Below are 25,704 nucleotides of genomic sequence, written 5' to 3'. Positions count from 1 at the left end.
TTTTACAATCAACAGACTGTGGCCTCATTTACCATTTACCAGTTTACCAAATTTGGCCACAAACCTTCCATTACCCTTTCCAATTAAGACACAAGATTTTCAATGTAAAACCATATCTTTTTTCTAAAATTCACAAAAAAATCTAATCCAAAATAAATATTTTGAAATTCAGCCTCACCAATAGGCACATACTATAGCCACACAGACTATTCTTTCTAGACTATTCCATCATTGTTCTGTAGGCACAAAAACTTTCTGTTCCCAGTCTACCTTATGTAAGCATGTTTACTAACTACCTAGTGTTAAAGAAGTCTGCACACCAAACTGACTACAGGCAATGAGAAGGTCAGCTCAGAAAATCCTAGTGCGTTTGTCAGTTGGTTGTGAATGGAGCATAGTCCAGAGCCATCTAGACTGGCTGTCGGCAAAGATCTTTAACCAATCAGTGAGCAGGATTAAGATGGTGATAATCTCTGTTTCCACATGAATGAATACTATGGAAGGAAAGTCAGAAGTCACCATTAATTATACAACTATGAAGGGAAACACGTGGACTCACTGTATTCACTGTGCTATAGATAACAGTGTGTAAGTACAAAAGCTGTATCTATTTTTGGAATCAGTACCCCGGGAGGTCCATCTGATTTAATTGGAAAATATCAATGTGTATTTTCAAGGCACGTACTGTACTTTGGTTCTCTTTTCGTAGACTTTTCCACATTCTCCAATTAATTTGCCTTTGTTTGCCATGTGAATGTATTATATACAGGTTTACAGTTCTGTAGATATTGTAGATATTTCTTATTTTCTTTGAAAAGTGAGGGAAATTTAGTTTATATTTTCTTTGTAATACATTAAATTAATAGTTGCTAATTCATAGGCTACTCATCTTACAGGCTCCTGAAATGCTTTTCTGAAGAGGGACTAATGCAAGGAAAATGTGCGAAGCTTTATAAAATATAAAATCATTTATATTTATCAACAAAAAACAAAAACATTCTTATACTGTATGCACCAACCACCCTTATATGCACCATCCACATCTGTGTCACAAATTGTTGATAGTTTTTCTAAGAAAATAACAAATGTGATAATGGACAGACCCTTCACAAAGCTTTGTACTGTACAAATCTGAGACATCTCTGATGAGATCAAACAATCAAGGTCTAGAAATAACCAGTGTTAGGGTCATGTCTGAGATGGGTTTTACAAATCAAGAAATTTCATATCTAATCTACTGTCATTATTCTACATTATACCTCTTTCCTCCTGCACTCTCACTCAATAAAACTCAAAGGAAGGAAACTGCATTAAAGAGAAAATGATTCTGTCATGTTTCTCAGAGAGAGCTTCTCAGAATGCCTCCTGTTGTTTTTTCATTGCATCACCTGTCAAGACTGATATACCGAAGCTTTAATTAATTATTAATGACCTAGTTCCTGCTGAAAAAGGACACTTAGTACAGAAAATAATGAGATGACATTTTCAGAACATCTCTTTGAAAAGTCCAGCTCAGCTGCTGTCACATCCACGTGGAAACAAAGACTGGAAAGATAGAAATATGCTTCTCCATATTTTACATATATGTATACACACACACACACACATATATATACATATATAAAAATGTATAAACGCACACAATGTGTGCATCAGCAATATTGATCTATATATACACACACACACACACATCATCTTTCATGCCTTTTTGCCTAATAAACCTTGGACTTGTGAGGTAAATCACACATACAGTATGAAACATGGTGTCATACGTGGTAGAAGACACCCAACCTTCAACATCGGTGATGAAAGGAGGAACCTGAACTCTCCTGTGTTTAGGAACATTGCCCTGGGCGTACGGGCTCTGGAGGAGTGACACCCTTTGTGTTATTAGGCCCTCACATTGACAGTAAATCTGCCACAGCAGTGTACCCTCAGGGTGGGAGGAGCTGCAGACTGAAATTATGACTCAGTGACATCAGAAACAGCCAGCTCACCAAAGGGATTGTGGGAGCAGCCAGTGCAGACAGGGGATTGTTTACCAAGAGGTCTCCTCCCAGAAGCAGACCCTGAATTCCTCTCATATCTTTCCTACTGATAAAGAGCTGCTGTGGCAGGAAGGATATTGCTAAAATAACACTGCGTTAGCAAAATATACTGTAAAAAAAAATCTTGATATGTTTTATCGGTAAGGAATAATTATGCCTTTGGCTTCTTGTACACAATAGCCATGCCTGTCCACAGAAATCTTCTAGGTTTTTGAAAACGTGTGAAATAAATATTTACAATGATTTTGTCAGGCACAGCAATGGAAATCCCTTATAAAACCTAATCTCCTCACTTTTAAACTCAGCATTCAAGAGCAAATGAGAGAATATCCACTAACTGCTTACTATTCATGTCTGCACATTTAATCACAGTGTGGTGGTATCACAGATGCTGGTTAGCCAGTATCTAGGACATGTTTGGTCAGTCAACTTAATACTGGATGAAGCCTATTAATATTCTGTAAAATACCCACAATGTGATCAAATATGTTGAGATTAATGGAGTCTAGGGAATGCAATTTTCCCTAGAGCCTCGCAATGACTCTGAAAGACGGATGCCTACCACAAAGTCATCGCTCGCAATCTCGCTACCTGTGAGCTGACAGGAGACAATGTATGGATCTCTATTATGACCAGACCTTTTTAGACCTATTTTAAACTAGGCTGTGACCAATCAAGATATGAGGTGATAAACTGTTGATCATTCGAGAAAAAGTTTTAATCGTTGAATGTGTAAAGAAAGAGGCAGTTTAAAAACATGAGGTCCTATTCATCATTACCTCCATAGAAATACAATTTCAATGTTGCCAGATGTCAAGGGAAAGACAAAGATAAAGTAAGGGAGGCCGCTGACCTTTTGGCTAATGTCTTGCAATAATGGAAACAGATTGGTCTAAGCACTCTCACTGAATTTTACCTTTTTTACTTTGTTTATTGAATGAAGGAAAGAAAATGGGCTTTAAGGAGTCACATTTGGTAATACTGTGGGCAGGTTACAGTGGATTTAAAAAATGAAATCAAGGAATTCTAATGCTCAAAATACAGAACAAGTGTTTCACTTACCTGCATGTGAATTCTCAGGCATTCATGTTTACACATTGATATAAAAGCGTGTAGTTAAACACACATTACTTTTGAAATATTCGACTGGTCTGCAGACCTAGGAAGTCTGTGACAGTGCTTCTATCCAAATTTTGGTTATTGGGGTGGATGAAGCCAGCTTGTGAACATTGTTCACTGGCTGTTTTCGGCTGTGTCCTCTCGTTCAGCATCCTGGTCTGAAAAGAGGAGCTCCTGCCATCTGCTGCACTCTGGCTATGGGACCATGGTAATAGGTGCAGGTGAAAGGGTCAGCTCATGGTAGGGGTTTGGATAAGGGCCCATTGTCCTGTTAAGACAGCACCCATTAAAGCCAGTAGGTGGGTGATGGAGCAGGGAGGTGGCTGCACTAACAGATAGAAGTGCCATCACATTGGAACTTCTATAGCTCCTCTTGAGAAACCACTTGTCCTTTGTCCCTGATGGAAGTGAACATGCTTGGGGGGGCCTCCCGTTGAAATTGCTGCTGTACTGCATGGAGTCCAAGGCATACAGTAGAATTACAGGCTCAGTACATTCAACCAGAAGAAAGGAAGACTGCCTGGCACCATGGGACTGCTGGCTTGGTTAATCCAGAAAGCCACTGTATTACTTTGTCTGTAACCTCAGCTTGGTGTTTGGTGCCAGAATGAACTCTCTGGGTTTGTGGGGTTACTGGCTGTAAACACAAGCTGCTAGGTGCCAGTACTCATTAGTTCACAGGTCCAAATTAATTTATATTTCTAGACTTGTACATTGCAAGAAATTGAAAAGAAACAGCAGGAATATAAGTAAAGGGAAAGGCAAGTAGAGTGATGGCAGTGGGACAGTCATTCACTGGCATTCACTGAAAAAGTATTTTAACAGCAGCCGAAGGACAGTATTGAAATTTATATAAAAACAAACTAGATTTGGGGCTGACATAGCTCAGGAGGTAAGACCGATTGTCTGGCAGTCGGAGGGTAGCCGGTTCAAACCCCGCCCTGGGCATGTCAAAGTGTCCTTGAGCAAGACACCTAACCCCTAACCCCCTAACTGCTCTGGCGAATGAGAGGCATCAATTGTAAAGCGCTTTGGATAAAAGCGCTATATAAATGCAGTCCATTTACCATATACCATTTGTGCTGTAAGCCATACTTTAAACAACCAGTAAACATCCAGTGAAAGGGTGCATAACACGGAAAAAGAGAGGTACAACAGAATCAGGACTGTGAGCTTCCATAAAACGCACTCACCCATAACACAGAGGAAAGACAATGTTGAAAACCTGTTCAACACAAAAGCCTTACCAAACACTACCACAAACAAAACCTTCAGAATGTCCTTGTGCCATCAAATATCAAATATCATATACAGTATGGGCATAGATACAATTCACGGACCTAATGTAAAACTTAACCAAAGAGCCAAGCAGACATTTGAGGAAAGTCATCAGGCTTCATTAAACAATGAGGAATGAAAATAATTATTGACAGGAGAATATTGGCCCTGTCTGGCAATGAGGCTATTTATTGTGCCAAAATCACAATAAATGCTAATCCTTCCCCACCCCCAAGAGACTTTTCACTTTCCACTCCATGATTATCCTGCTTTTTCCTTTTTCCTTTTGTCATAATGGCTTATTTGCGAGCTTGCTACATCTTCAAAAGAGACTTGGTACTGACTGAGCAGGTCCACCAGGGAATGCAAACACGTCTGCCACTGCAGACAGCTCCAAAAGCACCACCAACTGCAATTTAAAATTACACTTTCAACAATAGTAATAATTTATGTCTGGGAGGTCTGTAATAATACATGGAAGAATATTGCTGCTTATTTTAACACAATTTCCCTGCCATTGTCAATTAGATGCACAATGATGGCGTCCCATGTGACTCATTTGGTGTACAGAGCGTCTTCAGTAGAATGAAAAATGCCGAACATTAGAGGTGGTTGTCTGGTCTGCTGAAACATCAGCACCCAAGGGGGTTAAAACAGAAAGAGCACAGTTTCTTTTTGATCAGTTAGCACTTAGCCACAGTAGTGAAAAAAAACCGAGCGTGTAGTAAGCGTGGTGATCATGGTGTAAAGGGGCCCCAATAATCTGTGGTTAATGAGGGCTTTAGCTCCAGAGACTAGTCCGTGACTGCGTGAAATCGCATGGTTTACCTCACGTGCTTAAATTTCCAAGTTTGCTTTTTAATTCACCAGTTCATGTTACAAAACAGCTTTGTGCTGCAAACAGTACTTCAAGCCTGACCTTTTGCTTAGATGGGAGGCATGGGTCAAACAATCACAAGCTCTTATGCTGCTGAGGCCAGTTTTCTTGAGCTGGAGATGGGCGGCCTTTGATTCAAAAGCCCATTATGCAGATGGAATCACCGGATGCACACATAAAAACAGACTGACATTGTGCAGATTTGTAAGAGGAGGACAATGCCTTGCATTAAACAGGACTAAATATTTCATTAATTACATTAATTCAGTGCTGATGGTTGCAGGACTGGGTGCTTGAATGTGTATAGTTTCAGTCAGTGGCAGGAACAAACTGAACCATTAATCTACTCCTCAAAATCACGACACAGCAAACCCAGAATACAGCAAACAGTTTGTCTATTTTTACATAAATATACATTAATTGTAAGATCAGACTAAAAGGAAGTAAAATCTTGCCAAAGATTATGGGAATGATATATACTGCATTACACTGTGAACATGAAAAATATCAGGATAAACATATTTCACATAAATATTTATTTTAATATATTATGATAATCACAGATTAAAAAACAAAAAACAAATACTGTGCACATTCTCCCATACTATTTGGGTTTGTGTGTGTTTTTACAAGAAAACAGATTCTTGTAAATATATTTATTAAGATAAATTATCAATTTATTTGTGTAAGCTTGGCATTAAAGAGTTCGCAAGCACTAAAGTGGTGCAAGACCAATAATACCAATGATGATTTATATTATATTATATTATATTATATTATGTTATATTATATTATATTATATTATATTATATTATATTATCAGGTATTGCATACTTTAGGCATAGAAAAATATTAGAACATGCTTATTACAGTGTTTAAGAACATATACTGTACATTGTAAACATACTGTTCAGTTCACTGTACAATTAACAGTACACTATATATACACTAAAACTGTACACTGATAACATCTGAGAGTACCCCATTAACATGTGTAAAAGAAGACTCCTTAGTATAATTTTCTCAGCATGATTTAAATAAGCACATGCACTTCTAAAGAGTCAACCATTCGTTTTACTGGATCTGTTGGAGACAGGCACGGGCACACACCGCAGAAAATGCTCCAACAAAGATTTGATTGATGAGACGGTACAGGCAGGAGGGTGGGGAACGGACGCCAGTGCAGGAACCTCCCACCACAACACCGCTGTAAGCAGAGCTGAAGAGCCGCTCTACATACCTGCAGCACGACGTACGGCCTCATTACCGCATTAGAGGGAAATTAAGGGTTGAAGTGATAAACCCACGAGCAGCCACGTATGCGCGCTTAAGACACACCCGTTTCACTTAAGGCTGGATGCTTCCAGTCGACACATGAAAACTCACAGCCTTAGATTGCGAAGATGAGGGAAAGATGGATCTGACAGTATGAACTGGTGCTGAAAGAATATAAAGTGTATAAAGAAGAAGAATATAAAAAAGTCCAAATGGGTGTGACGGTCACTTAGTTCAGCATTTTACACAGGCATTTCTCTAGATATCTGGTTATGAGAGACATCAAAGGGTGTCCGTTATAGGACAGGGCTTTGATCTCAAGTAACAGCCACACCCCCCCCCCCCCCCATTTTGGTTTCAAGGGCAATCATAAAAATGTAGACCACTTTTTTTGTCTAAGATGAAAAAAAGGTCGGGTAAGCATATAAATCGCAGTCTTGTGTTGACTTCTGCAGAATGTAGGTTACTAAATAAAAAATGACATCAAAACAACTAGCAGAGAAACTGAACTGAAATATTTTAAACAATAATATTGAGCAAACTGATTCACATTATCATACATAATCTACATTACCATGGTATTAACTCATAGTCTTGCACAATGTATACTGAAGACAATTGTACACATCATATTATATGTGCCAGTGAGGTGTATTGATAAGTAAATGCTCCACATTTTAATTAATGAAACACATTCCTACTGTAAGTAATGGAATGTTTTTTTCAAGATAAGGTTTTGTCAAAATAAGCAGGATTTCCCTTCTTATTGTACATTGTATTTAGAAACATGGAGCTTGTTTTGCTGAAATGGTCTGTGAAGGTGGGGCTTAAAATCCAATTGGACTAATTAAAAGCAACGCGCAGTAATTTCACGATCACCAGAATGGATATCTGTCCACACAACAACTTTTGTCAAGTGGAATAGTAATGAATGCCCAGTCCTGCTTGGTTCTATATAAACTCCTGTCAACAGAAATCAGTTCCACCAAACTCATGCTAAAAGCCCTCTGGAATTGTGTGAGCCCAGACCCCTGGTACTGTAAGTCCTGGGCATGCTCCCAAACAAAACACATCACCCAGTCTGCCTCTGTAGAACAACGGGGGCATTCTGGACACCTTTCCAGACTGCCACTTCACATACAAGGGTGAAGAAGAGTTTGCTTGTCTTTGGTGATGACGTGGTGAGGAAGAGTTGTGTAATAATGAAGAGTGTTTCAGGACCACACACTCCAAGTGATCCATTCTTCCAGATCCCACCTAATTTCAGCCAAACTGACGACTGACATGATATAAAATGTGTATATGAATGTGTATATTGCAAAAAGTCTGGCAGGGTGTATTGGAAAAGCACCTTAAGGCCTGAATTTAGACCATGGATCTGACATGTATTTTGAACATGTCTAGGCAATTCTTGAGGAAATCAAGCATCTGTGTGTTGCAATATCAGTTAACATTGCAAACATTAGTTTATACTTGTCTTGCCAATTATAAATTGCCATCGGTATTAATCCAGTACAATGCTTTACATACCATGGATTGGCACTGTTTACCACACATTGAGCATAAATGGTTTGAAATTAAATACTCTATTCTTTACTTCATAGAGTAGCATGTTAAAGGTGCATTATGTACTGTAAGGCTTCTCCTCTAAGCCTTTCTTATAAAGTAATCAACCTGATGGCACTACCATGGGTAATATCATGGTTCAATCTCAGATAAAGAATCATTTTATATAATTGCATAATTGAGTTATTACAGTTCTTCTAGTGTAATTTTCATGAAACGAAAAACTATTGCATTTGGACCACATCCTGCTAAAGTTCAATAAAACACACAGTACAACTTTCACTGCAATGTCACATCCTTTCACAGCATTGTTTCACAGCAGGATTTATTCTGATAGCACATGCCCTGCAGTTTTTTGAAGCTAGATCATCAAAGGGCAGCATTCCATCTATTCATTCTTTCCACACTTTAAGGTGACCTGCTGGAAAAACATGGTGATTGTGTGCAGGGAAAGTCCACAACAAAGGGGAAATAAATCTAGTCAAGAAAACAGCTGTGGCCTGTCCTGAAAATATCCGTGTTCGCATTAATTATTGGCCAAACGCGAGAGGCTGAACTGAAGGCCAGAAAAAAGAAGCCCTCTAGGGTCAGAGATGTTGTTTTAATGCTGGTTTTCTTTGTTATGGTAGCAACACGTGAGCGATTTTGTGCATCACGCAAAAATCCCACACTGCCCTAGGGCAGACTCAATAGGGCCATTGTCCATAGCACAGAGCACACAGTGTTATGTCTCATTGTATTACAGGCAAACCAGTGACCATGGGCTAAATGCATTTTCTCCCTTTTCAGCTTTTGATTAAGACATGTCCTAGCCAAATAGCTCAGTCGATAAGTTTGTCCAACAATATAAGGCAATAAAATTCACAAGTAAGTGACCCTTTTGTTCAGTTCTCTTCTGAGCCTCTTTCAAGTTGCTGTTGAGAGAGGAGCTAGTGAAGCACAGCTTGCAGGGGATGGCAGCTGGTATGGCCTTGCACGCACTTCAGGGACACACGCAAGGGTCATGCCTGCCATTTTGCCTTTGTCACCCGAATGCACGCTTTCTCAGCCTTACATTTGGCATTTACCTTTTGTCCCTGCCTTTAAAACTAAAATGTTACAAAATAAACCAGATTACATTTAGATTACTGCTTTTCAGTATACGGGCCATGCATTATCTCAAAGGTAATTTAACTTGTGAGAATAGAACGTGGGCAGGCTAAACCGGATTAGAAGCACCCATTGCAGTTGTGGGGAAGGCAATTTATCCCCTTAATGACTATTTACTAAATATTAGTCATTCATTTTTCACAAAACAAAACAAAAAGAAAACCATTCAAAGGGCATTAAGGGATTTTGCTCCTACAAAGCACTGTGTATACGGCTGTAACAAATTACATGGTGCATTGTGCCTCGGGCAAAGCCCAGCCAATTATTAAAATAAATAAACCGGAAAATACATCAGCTCTGTTCAACAAGTCATTTTGACACCTCAATAGTATATATAGGCCCATTTTTCCATAGAGCACCAATTGACAACATTTTCCATTTCACAAAGTCTCTTTTTGATATGGTATGTACTACATGTATAACTATCCTTATGTGTAAAAGTTCTAAATGTATAAAAATCCACAAACACACACGCACACACACCCACACACACACACACACAAGAGACACATCATGGGCACATGGCCTGAATCAAACACTGTGGATAGGACAGCCCTTTCAGGGCATCCCTGCCTCGGGGCCATGCTTTCCTAAATTAAACTCCACGTGACAAGAGAGAAGATTCAGCAAGAAGGTTTCCACCTGAATGCTCTGACGCCTGCTGGTCTATGCTAGCTTCTCAGCTTCCAGCACCTATTCTGGACTAGCTAGTTAGACAGAGATTCACGCATACAACAGGACTGCCAAATTATACACCAGGCATAGGACTGCACTTGGGTGCACATAGGTTATAACGAAGTTAATATGATTTATGCTTCTGACACAATTTTAACGACCTGAAGTAGCACCATATTTTGGCTTTATTTCTTTTACATGGGCACGTGTGTTTTTCAGAAATTATTAAAATTGGGTTCATGACCTGTATAAGACTTGTCAAAAAATATTTATTTTATTTACATACGATAAAAAGATGCAAGTCTGCATCCATTAAATACAATTTAGGTGAAAAAAACTTTTTTGGAGATAAACATATTTTTTAAAGTTCTCTATTTAGAAATGCTTGGGCTTATCTCTTACCCATTAACAAGCTCCAACAAGATATTGGAACCTCCAGAGTGAGATAGAGAAGCTGTCTTTTGTTGTCTCTGTTGTTGCTAGCTAACTCACAGTATCGGTAACACAGTAGCTGAGGTAACTTTCTCAAGTGTTAGAGAACGCTGTGGTGATTGCAGTCCCTCACCTGTATAGACAGCAACATGCAATTGACTGCAGTTCGCTGTTACAGATCACAGAGTGAAAGGGCACGAAGAGCTTCTAAGATTCATAAATAATATAGCTGATGATTCCACAACAGTTTAAATTATGGAAACATCCTGTAACTCTTTTGAAGATTAAAATGATCTAACAAATAATTGTTAAAAGACCTTCCAAGAGATACTTCAATTAACAGAAGCATGTCTGGATTGGTTCTTATTGGTGGCCAAAATATTCTAAACCAATACTTCCTATATATCTGGGCTTATATTTTTTGGAGTTTACTTATATTTTGATTCAACCAATCATGCATCCATAACATTAAAGTCAACTGTATTGCTTATGATTATGTATCCAAGAAAATGTGGCAGGCAAACAAGGAATGAAGAATAATCTTTTTCAGAGGATAACACCAGCGGACAGCCAAAGCAATAAAATCTGGGCACATTATGCTGTTGTTTCATGCTTTCACAGCAGGGAGGATTCATTTATTCACAATGACAGACTGAAGACTCAGAGCAGTGTCTGGGCTGCTTGCTTAACTCAGACTCTGGATGAGAAAGTGACAGAATCATCAATACATGCTGCTGCTGTTCCCCAATGCATTTACTGTGCCTTTCTCCAATTATGAAGTACTGGGTTAGCAAATGCAATGCATTTCACCCCATGAACCTACTATTGTGGTTACATTAGGTCATCTGTTTAGAAATATCATTTCACGAGATTAATCTATTTAATAATGAATGCAGCTGTAGCCAGACACAAGCTCTGTTCATTGTATTTCAGCTTAGAATATGCACTTTATATTTAGTTTAAATGCATACAAATATTTTGAATATGGCATGGAATGGATGTAGGCTGAAGTCAATATTTTCCCATAAGTGGATGTACACCTTCATACAAAAAGCCAGGAAAGAGCACAAGGTCTTACAATAACACTGGACAAAATCAACCCATTTCCTGTAGTTTTGTCATTGTTCCCAACTGACAGCTGACTGGCCATATTTAGAAGGACTCCTTTCCCACCCAAGTAATTTCTAAAATGTGCCAGATGTATGTAGTGTTAGCTGTTAAATGCTTTAGAGCTAGTTGGCTGAATTGGTCTACATGCTGCTGTCTCAATAAATACATACACATTTGGTTCTATTTTTAGGAAACAAGCCTACAGACTATAAAAATAACAGATGGAAGGGTCTAATACATATATACTATTCTTTCTGAGGCTTTCAACATGCTTGGATGGTCATGACACTTTAAACACCCCGTAAAACCCCTTCCACCGTCAAACACACCAAACTGAGTGGTCAAGTCAATAAGGACCAAGCTTTTGAAGCAAAGGGTTATCGTTTCAAATCCCAAAGCATGTTGAAAGGTCATGGTCTAACACAAAATTAGCCATAACCTACCAATTGCTGGTCCAATCCTCATGAAACCTTGTCTATCTATCGTGCTTGTGTTCCATAATTTTTTCTCTGTCTATTTTTGTGATGTGTGCTTGGAATAACTGTTATATCTTGTTGCTTGCAGCTATATTTTTAATGGACATTCTGGATCTTTGCAAAATAAAGATGGGGGATGCAGATGCAATGTTGGACACCCCAGACTGGCCCATCTGCTTCTGTTATCATTAGCTAACTAAAAGCGGATGGGCAACCCGATCCGACTGACGGCCTTTTGTACCGAGAGCAGAGCACTGGGAGATTAATGACAAGAGGGGGCACAGCGACGTACTCAACCCCAGTAACACCAGCCATAGGAACAGAAGGGGAGGCGCACCAGTGTTTGCAGCAAGGGGTCAGAGTGACAGCTGGCACACCAAAAACAGAGGGCGACTTGTTTCCTACCTGGCAAGGGGCACAAGGCTCATGTAAACCCAATGAATACCGACTGCATACTCCCCTCTGCCCTGGCAGATAAAACAATACCAGATACTTCCTTATTCAAGAAAAACAGGAGCATGGATATCTCAAATGTCTGGGTCTCTCCATGTTACACTGTTAAATAGTTACACTGGAATAGTTTTAAGTCAAATCATAATTCAACAGGTTATATGTAGTGCATGTATTAACGTGTCACATAATGTAATCTAGTCATAATTATACTCCATCTAAACACCCACTCAAGATTTATATAGGACTAACTGCACTGACCCCTTGGGGGACAAAATATTTTGTATCCTACAAATTGTGTGCTCTGCGTCATATAGGACATTAGTTTAAATTTACAGATACATTTCTGAATAGCTGAATTTATTTTTAATTCAAAATGTCCAAAATTTAACCACATACAACGGTGTGTTATGTACAAAATCATAATGTTCACTAGAACTACTTTTATACATCTACAATACATTATTATGCATGCACATCATTACGTGGAATAGGATTCAGTGATTTACTGAATTTAATTATACCTTATCAGCCCTATAGCTATAAACAAAGCCTTAAAATCTACCCAAGACCACAGTCCGACTCCTCCTCTACCCCTAACCCCAAACTCAATTATTAACCTTTTATGTATTTTCAAAGTCTATGCAACACTTTATTCTTGCAACAGTAACAACAGCATTGCACTTAATTATGTCCAAAAGTGCAAAACACATTAATGCACAAAGGAAACTACAAAATCCCCTGCTTGCCCAGGTTTATCTCTGGAATACCAATACCTTCATAAAATGTGAAATTTATTCTGGACATCAAAGATTAATATGCAAGGAAAGTGTGTTCTTTGCTTACTTAGCAACTGCTTAACAACCACACTTCCTCAGTGCCCCATCCATTTCCCATTCATTTCCTCAAAGCTGCTGTGTTACACCCTCCCACACTGGGCCAGGCATCCGTCAGCTGCCTGTCTTTCATGTGTCCCTTGGGGTGTCCTAAACAACACAGAGAATGCCAGTTATTCGATTGAGGGGCCAGACCCAGGGGCGGCATGATAAGGGGAATTCACATTGGACAAAGTGCTCCAGTAGGTTCTGTTCTGGTGCCATTATTAATGCTGGATTACCTGTAAATTAGACTGTAATCCAATTTTAAATATCTTTTTTGGTATGAAAGTGAAGGTCCAACAACTGAGGCTGGAGGTGGTTATGGCAGCCTGTTTGGAATTTTAATGAATGAATCATATCAAAAAGCACCTCCACATCTCATTATTAATGTATTAAACTTCACAGTAACTGGAGACAGTGCAAGAAGTGAACATGTGCCTATGTCAAAGGTGGATTTAGATGTGCGAATCATGGTGGGTGCAGAAGATCAAAAACAGAACAGGCATGAACAACAATAAGCAAGCCTGTGGGGATTAGACAGTCAACCCTGTAGTACATGCCTACAGCCTTTTTTATGGAGTTTTCTTTTTATTAACATTTTCTGTCTTAGAGGGCCACCTTACTGTTATAATATTGTAACAGTGAAATTGAACAAGTCATTAGGTAGACTATTTATCTATCTATAAAAAAATCTAAAATAAACATAAAAATCTGGCCAAAGTGATCCTCCTGACTTCAAGCATTCTTTGCATTTAGGAAGCATAAGTGAATTGCGAGTATAATAAACATTTGTATATGTTGATTACCATAAAATTTACATTTTCTTCCTGGAACAATAACACCTCACAATTGACAATAAATGTAGCTTGTAGAGGGCTGTGGATCTGTGGAAGTGTAGCCAGAAAGCACCTCCTGAGCATGTGACAAAATCACTACCATATAGTGTGCTGCATAGTGGAAAAAGGAAATACATAACCAAAAAGTATTTGCTCATAAACTAAACTTTCTAATCATGGTGCAACTAATTTTTTTTAAAATCTTAATACACTAATCAAGCCAAGAGTAACATTATGTTAATTACCATGCCTTTATTATGTGTAGACATTAGACCACAATACACAAAGATTGAATGTGAGGGTAATATATATATATTTTAAAACCTGATCTGATTGGTCAGGCAATCACTGATTGCCGCTACAGCAATAGAACACATCAGTCCTTGGTTCTAAACCATACTTGTAGTAATACAACTGATGAGCAAATAAAGTATGTTGGTAAAATAGCATGACCCAGAAGCAATTTGATTACAGTATAACTGTGTTTTGACAATTAGGAGACTTGTAGTGAATCATTACATCCAAAGTTACATACAGGTCCTAAATTTGAATTCCATCATATGAAATTCTAAACCTAAGGATGCATGCACAAAGACAGTGATGTGCAGGCAAGCTGGTAACTGTCAATTGAGGGAAAGGGAAATCCACACTCAGAAGGACTCCTCGAAGAAAGAAATTTCTTGGCCAAGATGTATATACATGTAAAAATGTATTTTAAGGAGAAATTCAGGTGACCATAATTGATGGTAATGATAGATCCTGGCAAAGTGCTTATAATACAATCAGAAGTGGGAAATTTGTGTGATTATACTTGCTGTTGACAATTGGCCTACATTTAAATAAGACAACAAGCTACATACATGTTTATACTGTGATCACACTACAATCTAAAATTAGTAATTAAAAGAACTTCTGTGCCTTTAGGGTGCCAGATCCTGTATTTTGAGCGAAAGGTGCAGCCTTAAATAGCCTACACCATGGGAACATTTCTTGGTATTCTACCATTCTTCCCCAATGCAGGAGGGCTGGGAGCGAGGCTTAAAGGATTACAGCAGATATATTATTTCTAATTTGTCTCCTTTCTCCTGAGGTGTGCCCACTTCAAGCAGTGCACTGTGTGTGCACGTCCCTCAATCATTGGATACAATGGAAAATACTTTCAAGTGGATTACAGGTGAGGTCAATGGCCATCTTTCTCTCAAACAAAGCTTGCAGCACAATGCGTCTTCCCAAATAATCTTACATTTATTGGAGGAAATAGATGGATCATCCGGTGGGAGGTGATAAGATTCCATTAGCTGGCAGTGAAATTGTTTTATTTTCACATTTGGGAAGATAAAATCTACCCATCCCCTCATCTTTCAGATGACTTCATAATTTTCAGATGGCCTTTCTATGTTAATGCCTTTCCAGAATTAATTTCTATAATATAATTTAATCAGTGATATTTCCCATAGCTGTAATGACTCAGACATACATTCCAAGAACAAATCATTTAATTAAATTATAGAATAATCTTATTTTAGCACAACTGGCCTGGTAGCAAATTTAGAATATTACTCCCCAAACCATACATGTTGTAAGAGCTTAACATTTTTATTTTCCCCTGCACCTCTTCAATCAAATGTAGCTAATGAGTTTCTGAATCTGGATTGCACTCTGCACATTAGATAGACAGAAGCCCAAAGTAGAACAGACATGACGTCCATTTCAACATTACTCCTTGCTTGGCCGTTTCAGTAGCTCTGTATGCACAATCAAAGTGCGCAATAATGTTGCTCATTATTGTTTGCAATAATGAGCAATAAGCACAATATTAACATGGGGATTGCATTATTCACGGCACACATAGTAGACAGTAGTTTATCACCACCACAGTTACTTTTCCTTTTCTGTGGGAAGATGGTGACCATGGGGGCCATGAAGTTGAAGGACTTCAATTAACCAATCAGCAACACTGCAATAAATCCCAGGCTAATGTCAAGGTACCCCAACCTTAGACTTCCTCCTGGTCAGAAAGACCTGGGAACAATAAGCACTATCACGTGTTACTCTGAAAAACAAAATCCCATTGGCTTTTATTACCATAATTATTTGCGTTAATGATCCATCATCCAAAATAGCAAATGAAAAGATTTCTCATTTTGTCAGCAACTGGAGTGCCATACAGAGAATATGCACTTTTCAAATTATTTTAGTTGACCTATGTTTGAGAAATAATCACAAAAGCCATGCAAATTAATCATATAGCACATGTTGGTATTGCACAAATTACATCTTGCTGATATCACTACATAAGTCAGTTACCTTATAAAACACAAACAAAATATATGCATATGTTCACACAGAATAGGTCTATTGATTATTTTGTTAATTTTGTTGGAAACACTTTACGTACCATCATTCAGATTTTAGATAATTTAATAAGCATATGCTCTTCACAATATTAACATTTTTGGGGATGAGTGGAAGGGGGGGGGGGGGTATGTAATATAGCAGGGGTGGCCTACACTGGCCCTGGAAAGCCAAAAAGTATGCCGGTTTTTGCTTTCACTTTAAAATCAGGAACAAATGTAGGCCCAAGACACCAGGTGTGTGATAACTGCACAATCAGCTCCTTTAATTGTTCAGTTAAGTACTGAGTAACAACAAAAACCAATATACCCTGCAGCTCTCCAGGGCCAGGGTGGGCAGCCTTCTGCAATAGAATGCTTACAGGCACATTCTCTGAAGTAAATAGGCCTGGAAGTCATATGTCCACAAGACAGAACAATAATGACCCGAACGAACAGAGCAAGAGGCCATATTTTGGTCATAATAAGCTAAAGAAATCTTTTCATCAACTATCTGTTTGAGTTCAGAAAGACCTGTGAAACTTCAACAGTGATAAGGTCAACTGAAAATTCCATTATAGGGAGGTCTCAGTGAGCCCTTCGGCCAGTAAGGGCCAAACATTCTTTTGGTTTTGCTGACCCTTCGGTCAACCATTACTGCAATGACAAGACTTCACATATCACATATTTTACTTTGCAGAAACATTACCTGGTCTCGTTATGTTACTTAATTCTGTGTACCTGTTGACATAGTCTGTAGTCAAAGAAAGCAATACAGTTCATGAGAACTTCAAGAAACTTCCAAGAGGAAAAACCATTTCACGATTCCATTGTAATGGAAGAATCACTCTGCAGTTATGTTGAAATGATCATATATCAGGAGTCTATCACCAAAGGTGCTGCACACAGTGTAACTGTATGAATTTTTGTATAACTTTTTTTTTTTTTTTGCAGTATCTCTAAAAAATTCAGTTAGACACAGAGTACACAGGACATTTTGCATGTATTTAAAGGTCTACCCCTAAAGGCCACTGCACAAATACAATGGCATTTGGACCCTGGGGGTGCTACAAAAGTCACCTGACATTGCAAACTCTGAATACATACCCAGGTTGAGTCACAAACATTGGTACACAGATCTACACCCTCACAAAGAAAAAAAACCCCAGGGAGCTATGAAGTCTACTATACAATATGTTCTGTCATTTGCCATTTTGTTAAAAATACTTTAAAAATATTCCTCATGAACCTTAAGTTTTATTAAAGCATCTTTCAGCTAGTCTCATGAAAGCTTACAAATGAAAAGTTGCAATGAAAAGATGGCTAAATGAAAAGAGACAATAGAACTTACATGCAACCATATAGATTTATACAAATAAAAAAATAACATGTACGCACTACAGAGCTCCAAGTAAATATTCAATGCTTGGACCCCGTCATTGCTGCTTGCAGTTAGATTAACTCCTTACTCTTACCAATACTGTGCAAAAAATGTGATCAGAAGATTAATCTAGAAGGCATGACATAAACCATCAAGCATTCTTAAAAATATATGAAAAACCTAAATATATAACATAAAAATGGATGCTACATACCAGGATCTGACCACTCGTCATATTTCAATGATGTAATGAAACTCTTAAATTTGATCTGGAACACCTCATTGTTACTTAAGATGTGGCCAAGATTTTTTAAGGTAATGAAACTATTCAGAAACGCCTTGTTATGCCCTGGAGCAATTGCAGTCTGGTGAAATGGGGACCAAGAGCAAATTAACATATGATTCATCATAACTCATAGAAACACACACCATAGTGACACAGCTTCTTAAAATGTGCTCAAAGTGACTGACTGTTGACATATCCATTACTATTGAAGATTCTGTGTGGCAGGTGATCTATTGGTGTTTTTAATAAATTTTAAAAATATGTAATTTACCTTTTTAGTCTTCTCAGTATGAGTCTGCTTTCAGACAAGTGTAACAAGGCACTGATCGTTTGAAGTCAAACAATGAAGGCTACTCCCCTTCAATAGCCACAAGGAATTCCAGTCGCAATGACAACGGCAGCAAAACGATTCCAACGCAATGTGTAATCACATTTCTAGTAGCCTGTGGTTTGCATTTTCATGGACAGTGTTCAGGCGACAGGTGCCGGCGATCGTGTCATTTACTTACCTTTATACCTTGCTGTTGAGTGGTTAGCGTCAGTTTAGTTTCATCCAACAGTAAAACTTCGCAGTAAAATTCTTCTTGAACAGCACAGAAGCAACCCATTGCGTTCTATGGATTTTAGAATTGTCGTAGCAGGTACTAAAGGCTTAAAACTGGGTGAAAGCGCACCCAAAAGCGCGTCTGATAAGATGTTGGTTCCAGTGATCAAAGGGGTTCACGTGCATTCATCGATATTATGGATCATGTAGGCTATAGAAATCCGGGTTCTCGGTTTTTATGAAGGTTACTTCTTGTATTTAACGAGATATTTGGCACGGAATCTGAAAAACAAACCAGAAACAAGGCCATTAAACTAATGCACACTTGAAATTGCCTAACAAATACAGACCTTTTAACAATTGTGCGCTGGTTTTAACCAACATAAAATAAGACAAATTGTAAACATCACTGTTAATGTAAACATCATTGTTAATCATAGTAGGCTATCACAAGCTCTGCCAAAATAAATAAACAAATAAATACATAAATAAATAAACAATTCGCAGTGCTGGTTCTCACCTTATGATCTTTCCCAAATACTCCCAAATCCTTTGTTTTGGGTGTATTCTTTGTCCCTTTATTTTCTCCCCCAATTCATACAAAAACATGTAGCATTGGTGGTATTTTTTTAAAGAAAGACATATCCAGTTTGTTTTTACTATTGAGTAGCCTATACGAACAAAGCCCCTATAATAAATGGAAATACCTTGTATAATAATTTGTCATTTTCCTTTTCGGAGTCAAGACAAAACACGATCTGTAGGCTACACAAACGCAGAAAGGTTGTGGATTATACCGACGAGTTTGCCTCAAGCTGTGGTATTTTCAATAAGCACATGGGGTCTCTGTCTTGCTGTATCCCCGAGGTCTACTTGTATCCGTCAATATCCGTCTTCTTGCAAAAGAAGTAGAGTTCAGGCAAATATGATATTCTTCGTTCTCTCCAAGTCTACCTTCTTTTGCGCGTACAACCCTCTCTCATCCCTGATAATACACTTGCTCCTGTCTGCATGAAGTATGGACGTGTAACCTTACTCTTCAGGATTTCAGGTCTGTTGCTAAGAGGCTGTGTCCGTCTCCCACGGCGATGGTAGTTCTCCCACACTTAACTCCGCCTTTGTGGACTTTCTACCTTAGACAGGGCACGCATCGGTGAGACGATTCTGCCACCTGTCGGAGACGACTGGACGGAAAAATGCACAGCTTTAAATCGCAGACTGGACCGTGTTCGTTGGAATAGGGTTGACCACAATAAACTGGCAGCCGTGATGTGAACATGTACGCTCAGACGTAGGCTGATGGTAAGATTAACAATTCTTCAGACTGTTCGACCATCGCAGCAGGTCTGTAACGTCCATGTTCGTATGACTACTGAACTGAAAAAAAAAAAAAAAAAAACTACGCAAATACTTTATTGCTAAACAGCTATCACAGTTAGCCTACATTAAAATTGAGGGAACGCTAATCAGATATAGACAACGAGTAAATCTATCTGCCACGGATAGCCTACATTATTGTTATTGTCGTCGGCTACTCTGATTTCGGGAGTTGGTGATTTTTAAAGAACGCATGAAAACAGCATTGACTTAAGGTAAATGCACCACTTAGTTATCATTCGTATGCCGTGATAAGATTCTGCAGTCTGTGGTCATTCGTTCATTTATTTATTCATTCATGCGTTTCTTTGTTTGTTTGGGTTTTTGACGTTGTGACTGCGTGAAGTTCAATTCCGTGGAGATACGCTGTCAGTCTACATGTTAGTTTATTAAAGAAATCTAGATCTTTTGTACTTCCAGCGATTGCATAGGCTATATTTCATATTAATTCAGAAAATATTATTTTATTAACTTTGGAAAGAACAAAGTCAGAACAATCACATAACTCCAGAGTTGATATCTTGCAGTCTACTTTGTTTTGTGCCTGGAGAAATCTTTTTTTATCGAGTTGCATTTAAAATGTAGTCTTAGCGCCATCATGTGTTGCCGTTGTGTATCATACTTTTAAAATTGCAGTAAATACTATATATAGGCACCAAAAATTGATCCGTACATTGTTCTGATTATACACTAAATTTAACTGCTACATTAATTACAAATGATATATATACACACACACACACAGCATATTTAGAGAGCCCAGGTACACAGTGCAGTCTCACGGCATGCATGGGTCTTTGAGATGGACCTATTATACCATTAAAATTGTAATGACATCAATATATTGTTTGGTTTTACAAGATAAGTAGGCTACAGTGACCCAATATTTTCTTTTCCCATCATTTTCCCAGGCTGCAACAGGTGGTTTTTGTGCAGTTAGGAACATGAGTGAAAGACATGTAAAACAAAGTCCCAATGCAAGTTTATTGTAAATTGTTTCCATTTATTGCGAAAGATAGCAGTGGCTTTTCCGAAATTTTGAAAATGCACAAGAAAGATCCCTTCACAAATTATATGTTACAATGTAGTATATTCACATTTTTTAAAAATGTATGTGACTTGTGACTGTTACTTGGTTAGCCAGCTAGTCAGTGATGTTGTTTAAAAGGCACTCAAAACTCAGATGGTGAAGATGCCTAACAAGTTACTGTTTTTACGTTGTTTATTTTTTACCATTCAAGACTTGGGAAAGACATAGCACAGGAAATTTAACAAATGCTTACTCAGACCTACACCTGGAATGAAATATCCAGCTAATATCCAGTGTCGCAATTCAGTTTCCATTATAGACAGCAATTTCAGCACTTTACCATAAATAAAGTGTTTTGTATTTTTGTGTAACTCTGAATTGCCACCAATACATTGATACCCTCTGCTATGAGACTGGAGACACCAAACTGTTATGACACCTAGCCCATAGACCTAACTATCATTCATGCATTATATGTAGGGTCACCAGTTTGCTTCCAGTTGCTTTCTTGAATCAACTTCAAACCTCTGAAAACAATAAATTGATAGCCTTTTTGTGAAGGCACATGTCAAATAATTATTTCCTGTAGCATCACCCCAATCATCTACATTCATTACCACTAATTAAGCACAGACAATGGTTGACAGCGATTTTTAAGAGTGATAGTCCCTTGTTAAATTCAGTTGAATTATTTTGGATCACAGACACACGACAGTATTTCGAAGCATTGTATCCAGGATGTTAGTTTTTATTTAAATCAGTAGGAAATACTGATATTGAAAATAAGTGTAAAATAGCATTATTGGATGCAGAGACACATATTTATGCATACGAGTTGGTTGCAATGGACAAATATAATATTAGGAAATATTTCTTAAGCTGTATTTCAGAATTCACCCAATTACATTAAAGTGATATTTTCTTATGCAAATTATTTGTAATTGCCCATCTCAGATTTCTGAAACCTGTAATTGTGCACAGTGGGAAAGCTGTCATTTTGAGTCTACACACCTGTTTGGGATTCTTTTTTTTTTTATTTTTATCCTGGCGGCTTTACATAGTTCTGGATGAGAAAAAATGTCTTATTTTTAGTTGATCAGGGTTGTAATACATTGTTGATTCATCCATGACCACAGATATGCTGCAGTTGTTTTGATCGGTTCTTTATTTTATTTTCTGATATAACTTAGCATGTATTACACTATATCTGTTTAAAAATGCACGCAATTTGGGATAACCCACTTTTCCAGTGCATTCGCCTACAAAGTGCAGCCTACGTTGCCAAATCTATAACACTTGACTTTGCCATGGCTGTTCTGTTTGTAATCGGTTTTCTTGAATAAATAATGTCCACAGAACAATGTTACTGACGGAAAAAAATAGTTACATTGTGTGAGTGTCCATAGTCTATTTTATGGCAACTTCAAATCCACCGACGATTCCTACCGCAGTTAAAAACAATTTCCGGTTGATTTTACGCTTCTCGACCTCTGACCGCAATATGTTGCGCGTGCGCTCTACGAGACCCCGCTGTATCTTATTGTTCTATCATAGCTAGCTAGCTTGCTAACTTTAACCTATTTCATGACTGTCTCGTAGTAACTGTCTGGTACCTATTCAGGTAACTACTCTCTAGTAGGTGGTCGGACGGAGCCTACTCCCCCATTCCAACGGAATGTTTTCCCCCTGATTTGGACTCATTCATCGGATTCTTTTTCTATCGGATCATATGGCGTATTAGTAGAAGGACGAAAGGCTTTTTCGGTAGAAAATCGGTGGATTGACACAAAGGAAAAAGTTTTCCTAACGGAGTTGGGAAAAGTTCTGCAAGCAAGAGATGGTCCTTCTAAGTTTGAGAAAGTTGAAACTATTGTCCCCGGGAGTACGCGCGGTGAACTGCGGAAGAGGGTGAATGTTTCAGGTAAGAACGAGCTAGTATGTTAACGGGTAGCTAATTATTTCTCCCTTACAACCTAGATAACTAGCTAGTTAAGTTTACTGGCTCCATTAGCTGCACTGAAATATAATAGCTACGCTATGGTAGTCTAAGTAATGTGTATTCTTGTTTTTTTAGCTATTGCTACCAAGCTAACGTGCTTGATGGCCAACGGATAGTTGGCAAGCCGTTAATCAGTTGATAACTTACCAAATAGCTAGCTAGCCAACTAGTTAGCGTAGTTACTGGTTTGCTTTACTAATCGCAATGCAATTCCGCTTAATTAGCTAGCCAGAAGCCATCAACCAGTTTGATAAAACAACTTCGACTGCTGCGATGAAGTCCAAAACGGAATTGGCGTGCTATAACTAAGCCCTAGCCTGGTAACGTTTGACCGTCTGTCTATCTGCCTGTATTATTTGCATAGACTGGTTTGCTGCCGCTTTTGTTTGTGTTCATGAGATTAACCTTCAGGGACCAAGGTAAACTACGCGGTCGCTCCCTGCACTTGGAACTGTACTTCCCTCTAGGGTTTTCATCACACTTGTCCCTGGTTACGGTTATACACTTCGTTGTACGTCGCTCTGGATAAGAGCGTCTGCCAAATGCCTGTAATGTAATGTATCGTAGTTGTCCGTAGTCTAGTCGTCTTAGGCCAGGGTTTCTATAACTGCCTAGCTAGGTTCTGATTACGAAGCAAAATAGCGTGCCAATACTAACGCTTACTATTTGCTAACGCAGTCACACAAGGAACAGTGAACAAGGGCGAGAAAACTAATTACTGGGTGACTCAGCGTCTTAATATAGCTACCAAGCGAACTAGTTAGTGTTTTGTTAGCTAATTATCGATAGCTCGCTAACGTTGGCTGACCAGAATGATAGCTAGCACCATATTCATTTTATTAATTTACCTAGCTAGTTAGTTGTAGTAATTAGCTACAAATGTGGAAGTGAATACTATTTGTGTGTTCACTGGCACAGTGTTTTGGGAATAACGTAATGGTAACGTTATTGCGTTTTCCTCCTCCTTGTACCTGTTCGGTCCTTTTTATGGTCATGATCTACAGTTGATGTTACTGATCTGTGAAATAACCTGTTTCCTTGAATCTTGTTAGTGTTTTCTCCGGTTGAGGCTGTATTATGTTACTTGAATAAATATGTAGAGTTGTGTGTTTATTTTTTTCCTGTTTGATTGTGTGTGTGTGTGTGTGAGTGAGAGAGGGGGGTGGGGTGTAATGGCGATGGTTATCGGGATTTATTCGCAAGGGGGAAGTATACAAGTAGGCCTAATGTTGTGATCTAGCATGCCCTTGGGCTGTATGTGTGTGTTGGAACATTCCATCGAAAACATGTGCTCTTTCAGTGACATGGTGTATCCAACACATTGATTTGCCTTCAGGAGTAGGCTCTTTTGCTCTCTGGAAATTGAGTGTTGTAAGCATTCACTGAACCCTCCCATACATCTCATCTGTTTCTATTTGAAATTAAGTGTAGTTGCTACATGGACTGTAGCCTTGACAGTCAATCATAGTCATGCTGACTGTACTCTGAGATTAGTAACGGTAACATGTATTATTTAACCTTGAATGGACCAACTACCAGGACATACAGTGTATTCAAAGTATTTGGACAGTGACATTTTTTTGTTGTTGTTTTGGCTCTGTACAACAGGACATTGAATTGAAAGGAATATGAGGCTAAATTGCTGACTGTCAGCTTTTATACATAGTCGCTGTATTTTGGGTGACCAAACATAATTGGCCAATCAACTGGCTGCTCAGCTTTTTACCTGGCCAGTTGTGTGTTGTTGCATCATTAGATCATGCACAAGAAAGCTTTAAAAAAAAAAAAAGTTGGAGAGTTGATTCTAGCTGTGGCATTTGCATTTGGTGTCTGCGGCTGTTGTTCCTCAACTTGAGGTCCAAAGTGTCAATTCCAGTAAAGCAGGCTATCACGGGGTGGCAAAATCAGGAGAAAAAAAATCGATTAGAGACATAGCCAAAACATTGTGTGGGAGAATGTGGCTGGAGAAGTAAGGGCAGGAAACAGAGTGAAACTGTGCACTCGCTGCCATCTCGTCCAGAGCTGAGGCTGGAAAACTGCTTTACGGTTCTGAGCCCAGAGTCATCCCATGATCGCTGTCACCCTCCCCCTAGTCTCCACCACTATGATGGTTCCATCATACGAGGCCTGTCATTTCCTCTGTTGGATCTGCTGCAGTGGTCCACTGCTTACCTGGCACCCGGGTACTGGATATACACATGCAATTACCAGCGGTCCTTCAGAGACATAACAAAATGAGTACTGTTGTAGCATGCATAGGCACAAATGACACTTCCCTCCGAGAATCAGAAGTCTTTTAATTTCCTAAAAACCACTAACAAGAACGTAGTGATGTCTGGACCTCTCCCCACTTATAAACATGGCTGTGAAAATTCAGCTGCCTTGTATCACTGAATATGTGACAAAAAAAAAACTTGACAAAAAGAACATAACTTTTATTGACAATTTTAATCTGTTCTGGGGTTGCCCTGCTACAAACGTAATGGTCTACAAACAAAAATAGTCACTGTGCAAATAGTTATGGATTTCATCAGGAGCTTCATACTCCGGACAAAAGTCCAGCATGGGTCATCAACACATTGATG

The 25,704-nt window shown here is 38.6% G+C and overlaps 2 protein-coding genes across 8 annotated transcripts in view; one reads left to right on the top strand and one right to left on the bottom strand.

Annotated features, from left to right (window-relative positions):
* epb41l4a (erythrocyte membrane protein band 4.1 like 4A) overlaps nucleotides 1–19,836 on the bottom strand; it is a 74,900-nt gene extending 55,064 nt beyond the window's left edge. The window contains exons 1-2 of one of the 4 annotated variants that reach the window (XM_035391893.1): nucleotides 19,234–19,836; nucleotides 18,679–18,995 (exon numbers count right to left, since the gene is read on the bottom strand). In XM_035391893.1, the coding sequence (XP_035247784.1) occupies nucleotides 18,679–18,777 (99 nt within the window). In that variant the 5' untranslated portion in view covers nucleotides 18,778–18,995; nucleotides 19,234–19,836. Of the gene's footprint in view, nucleotides 1–12,410; nucleotides 12,467–18,678; nucleotides 18,996–19,233 lie in introns of those variants that run through there. The other 3 variants (XM_035391891.1, XM_035391892.1, XM_035391894.1) reach the window with 3 other exon arrangements.
* Nucleotides 19,837–19,990: 154 nt separating this feature from the next.
* Nucleotides 19,991–25,704, top strand: part of apc (APC regulator of WNT signaling pathway) — a 41,771-nt gene continuing 36,057 nt past the window's right edge. Inside the window, exon 1 of one of the 4 annotated variants that reach the window (XM_035391885.1) lies at nucleotides 19,991–20,015. The gene's annotated coding sequence lies outside the window, so the exon portion shown is untranslated. Of the gene's footprint in view, nucleotides 20,016–22,170; nucleotides 23,042–25,704 lie in introns of those variants that run through there. The other 3 variants (XM_035391887.1, XM_035391882.1, XM_035391889.1) reach the window with 3 other exon arrangements.

The sequence above is a fragment of the Anguilla anguilla genome, chromosome 14, assembly GCF_013347855.1.
Source record: "Anguilla anguilla isolate fAngAng1 chromosome 14, fAngAng1.pri, whole genome shotgun sequence".
NCBI classification, from domain to species: domain Eukaryota; kingdom Metazoa; phylum Chordata; class Actinopteri; order Anguilliformes; family Anguillidae; genus Anguilla; species Anguilla anguilla.
This window is presented reverse-complemented; position numbering and strand designations above follow the sequence as displayed.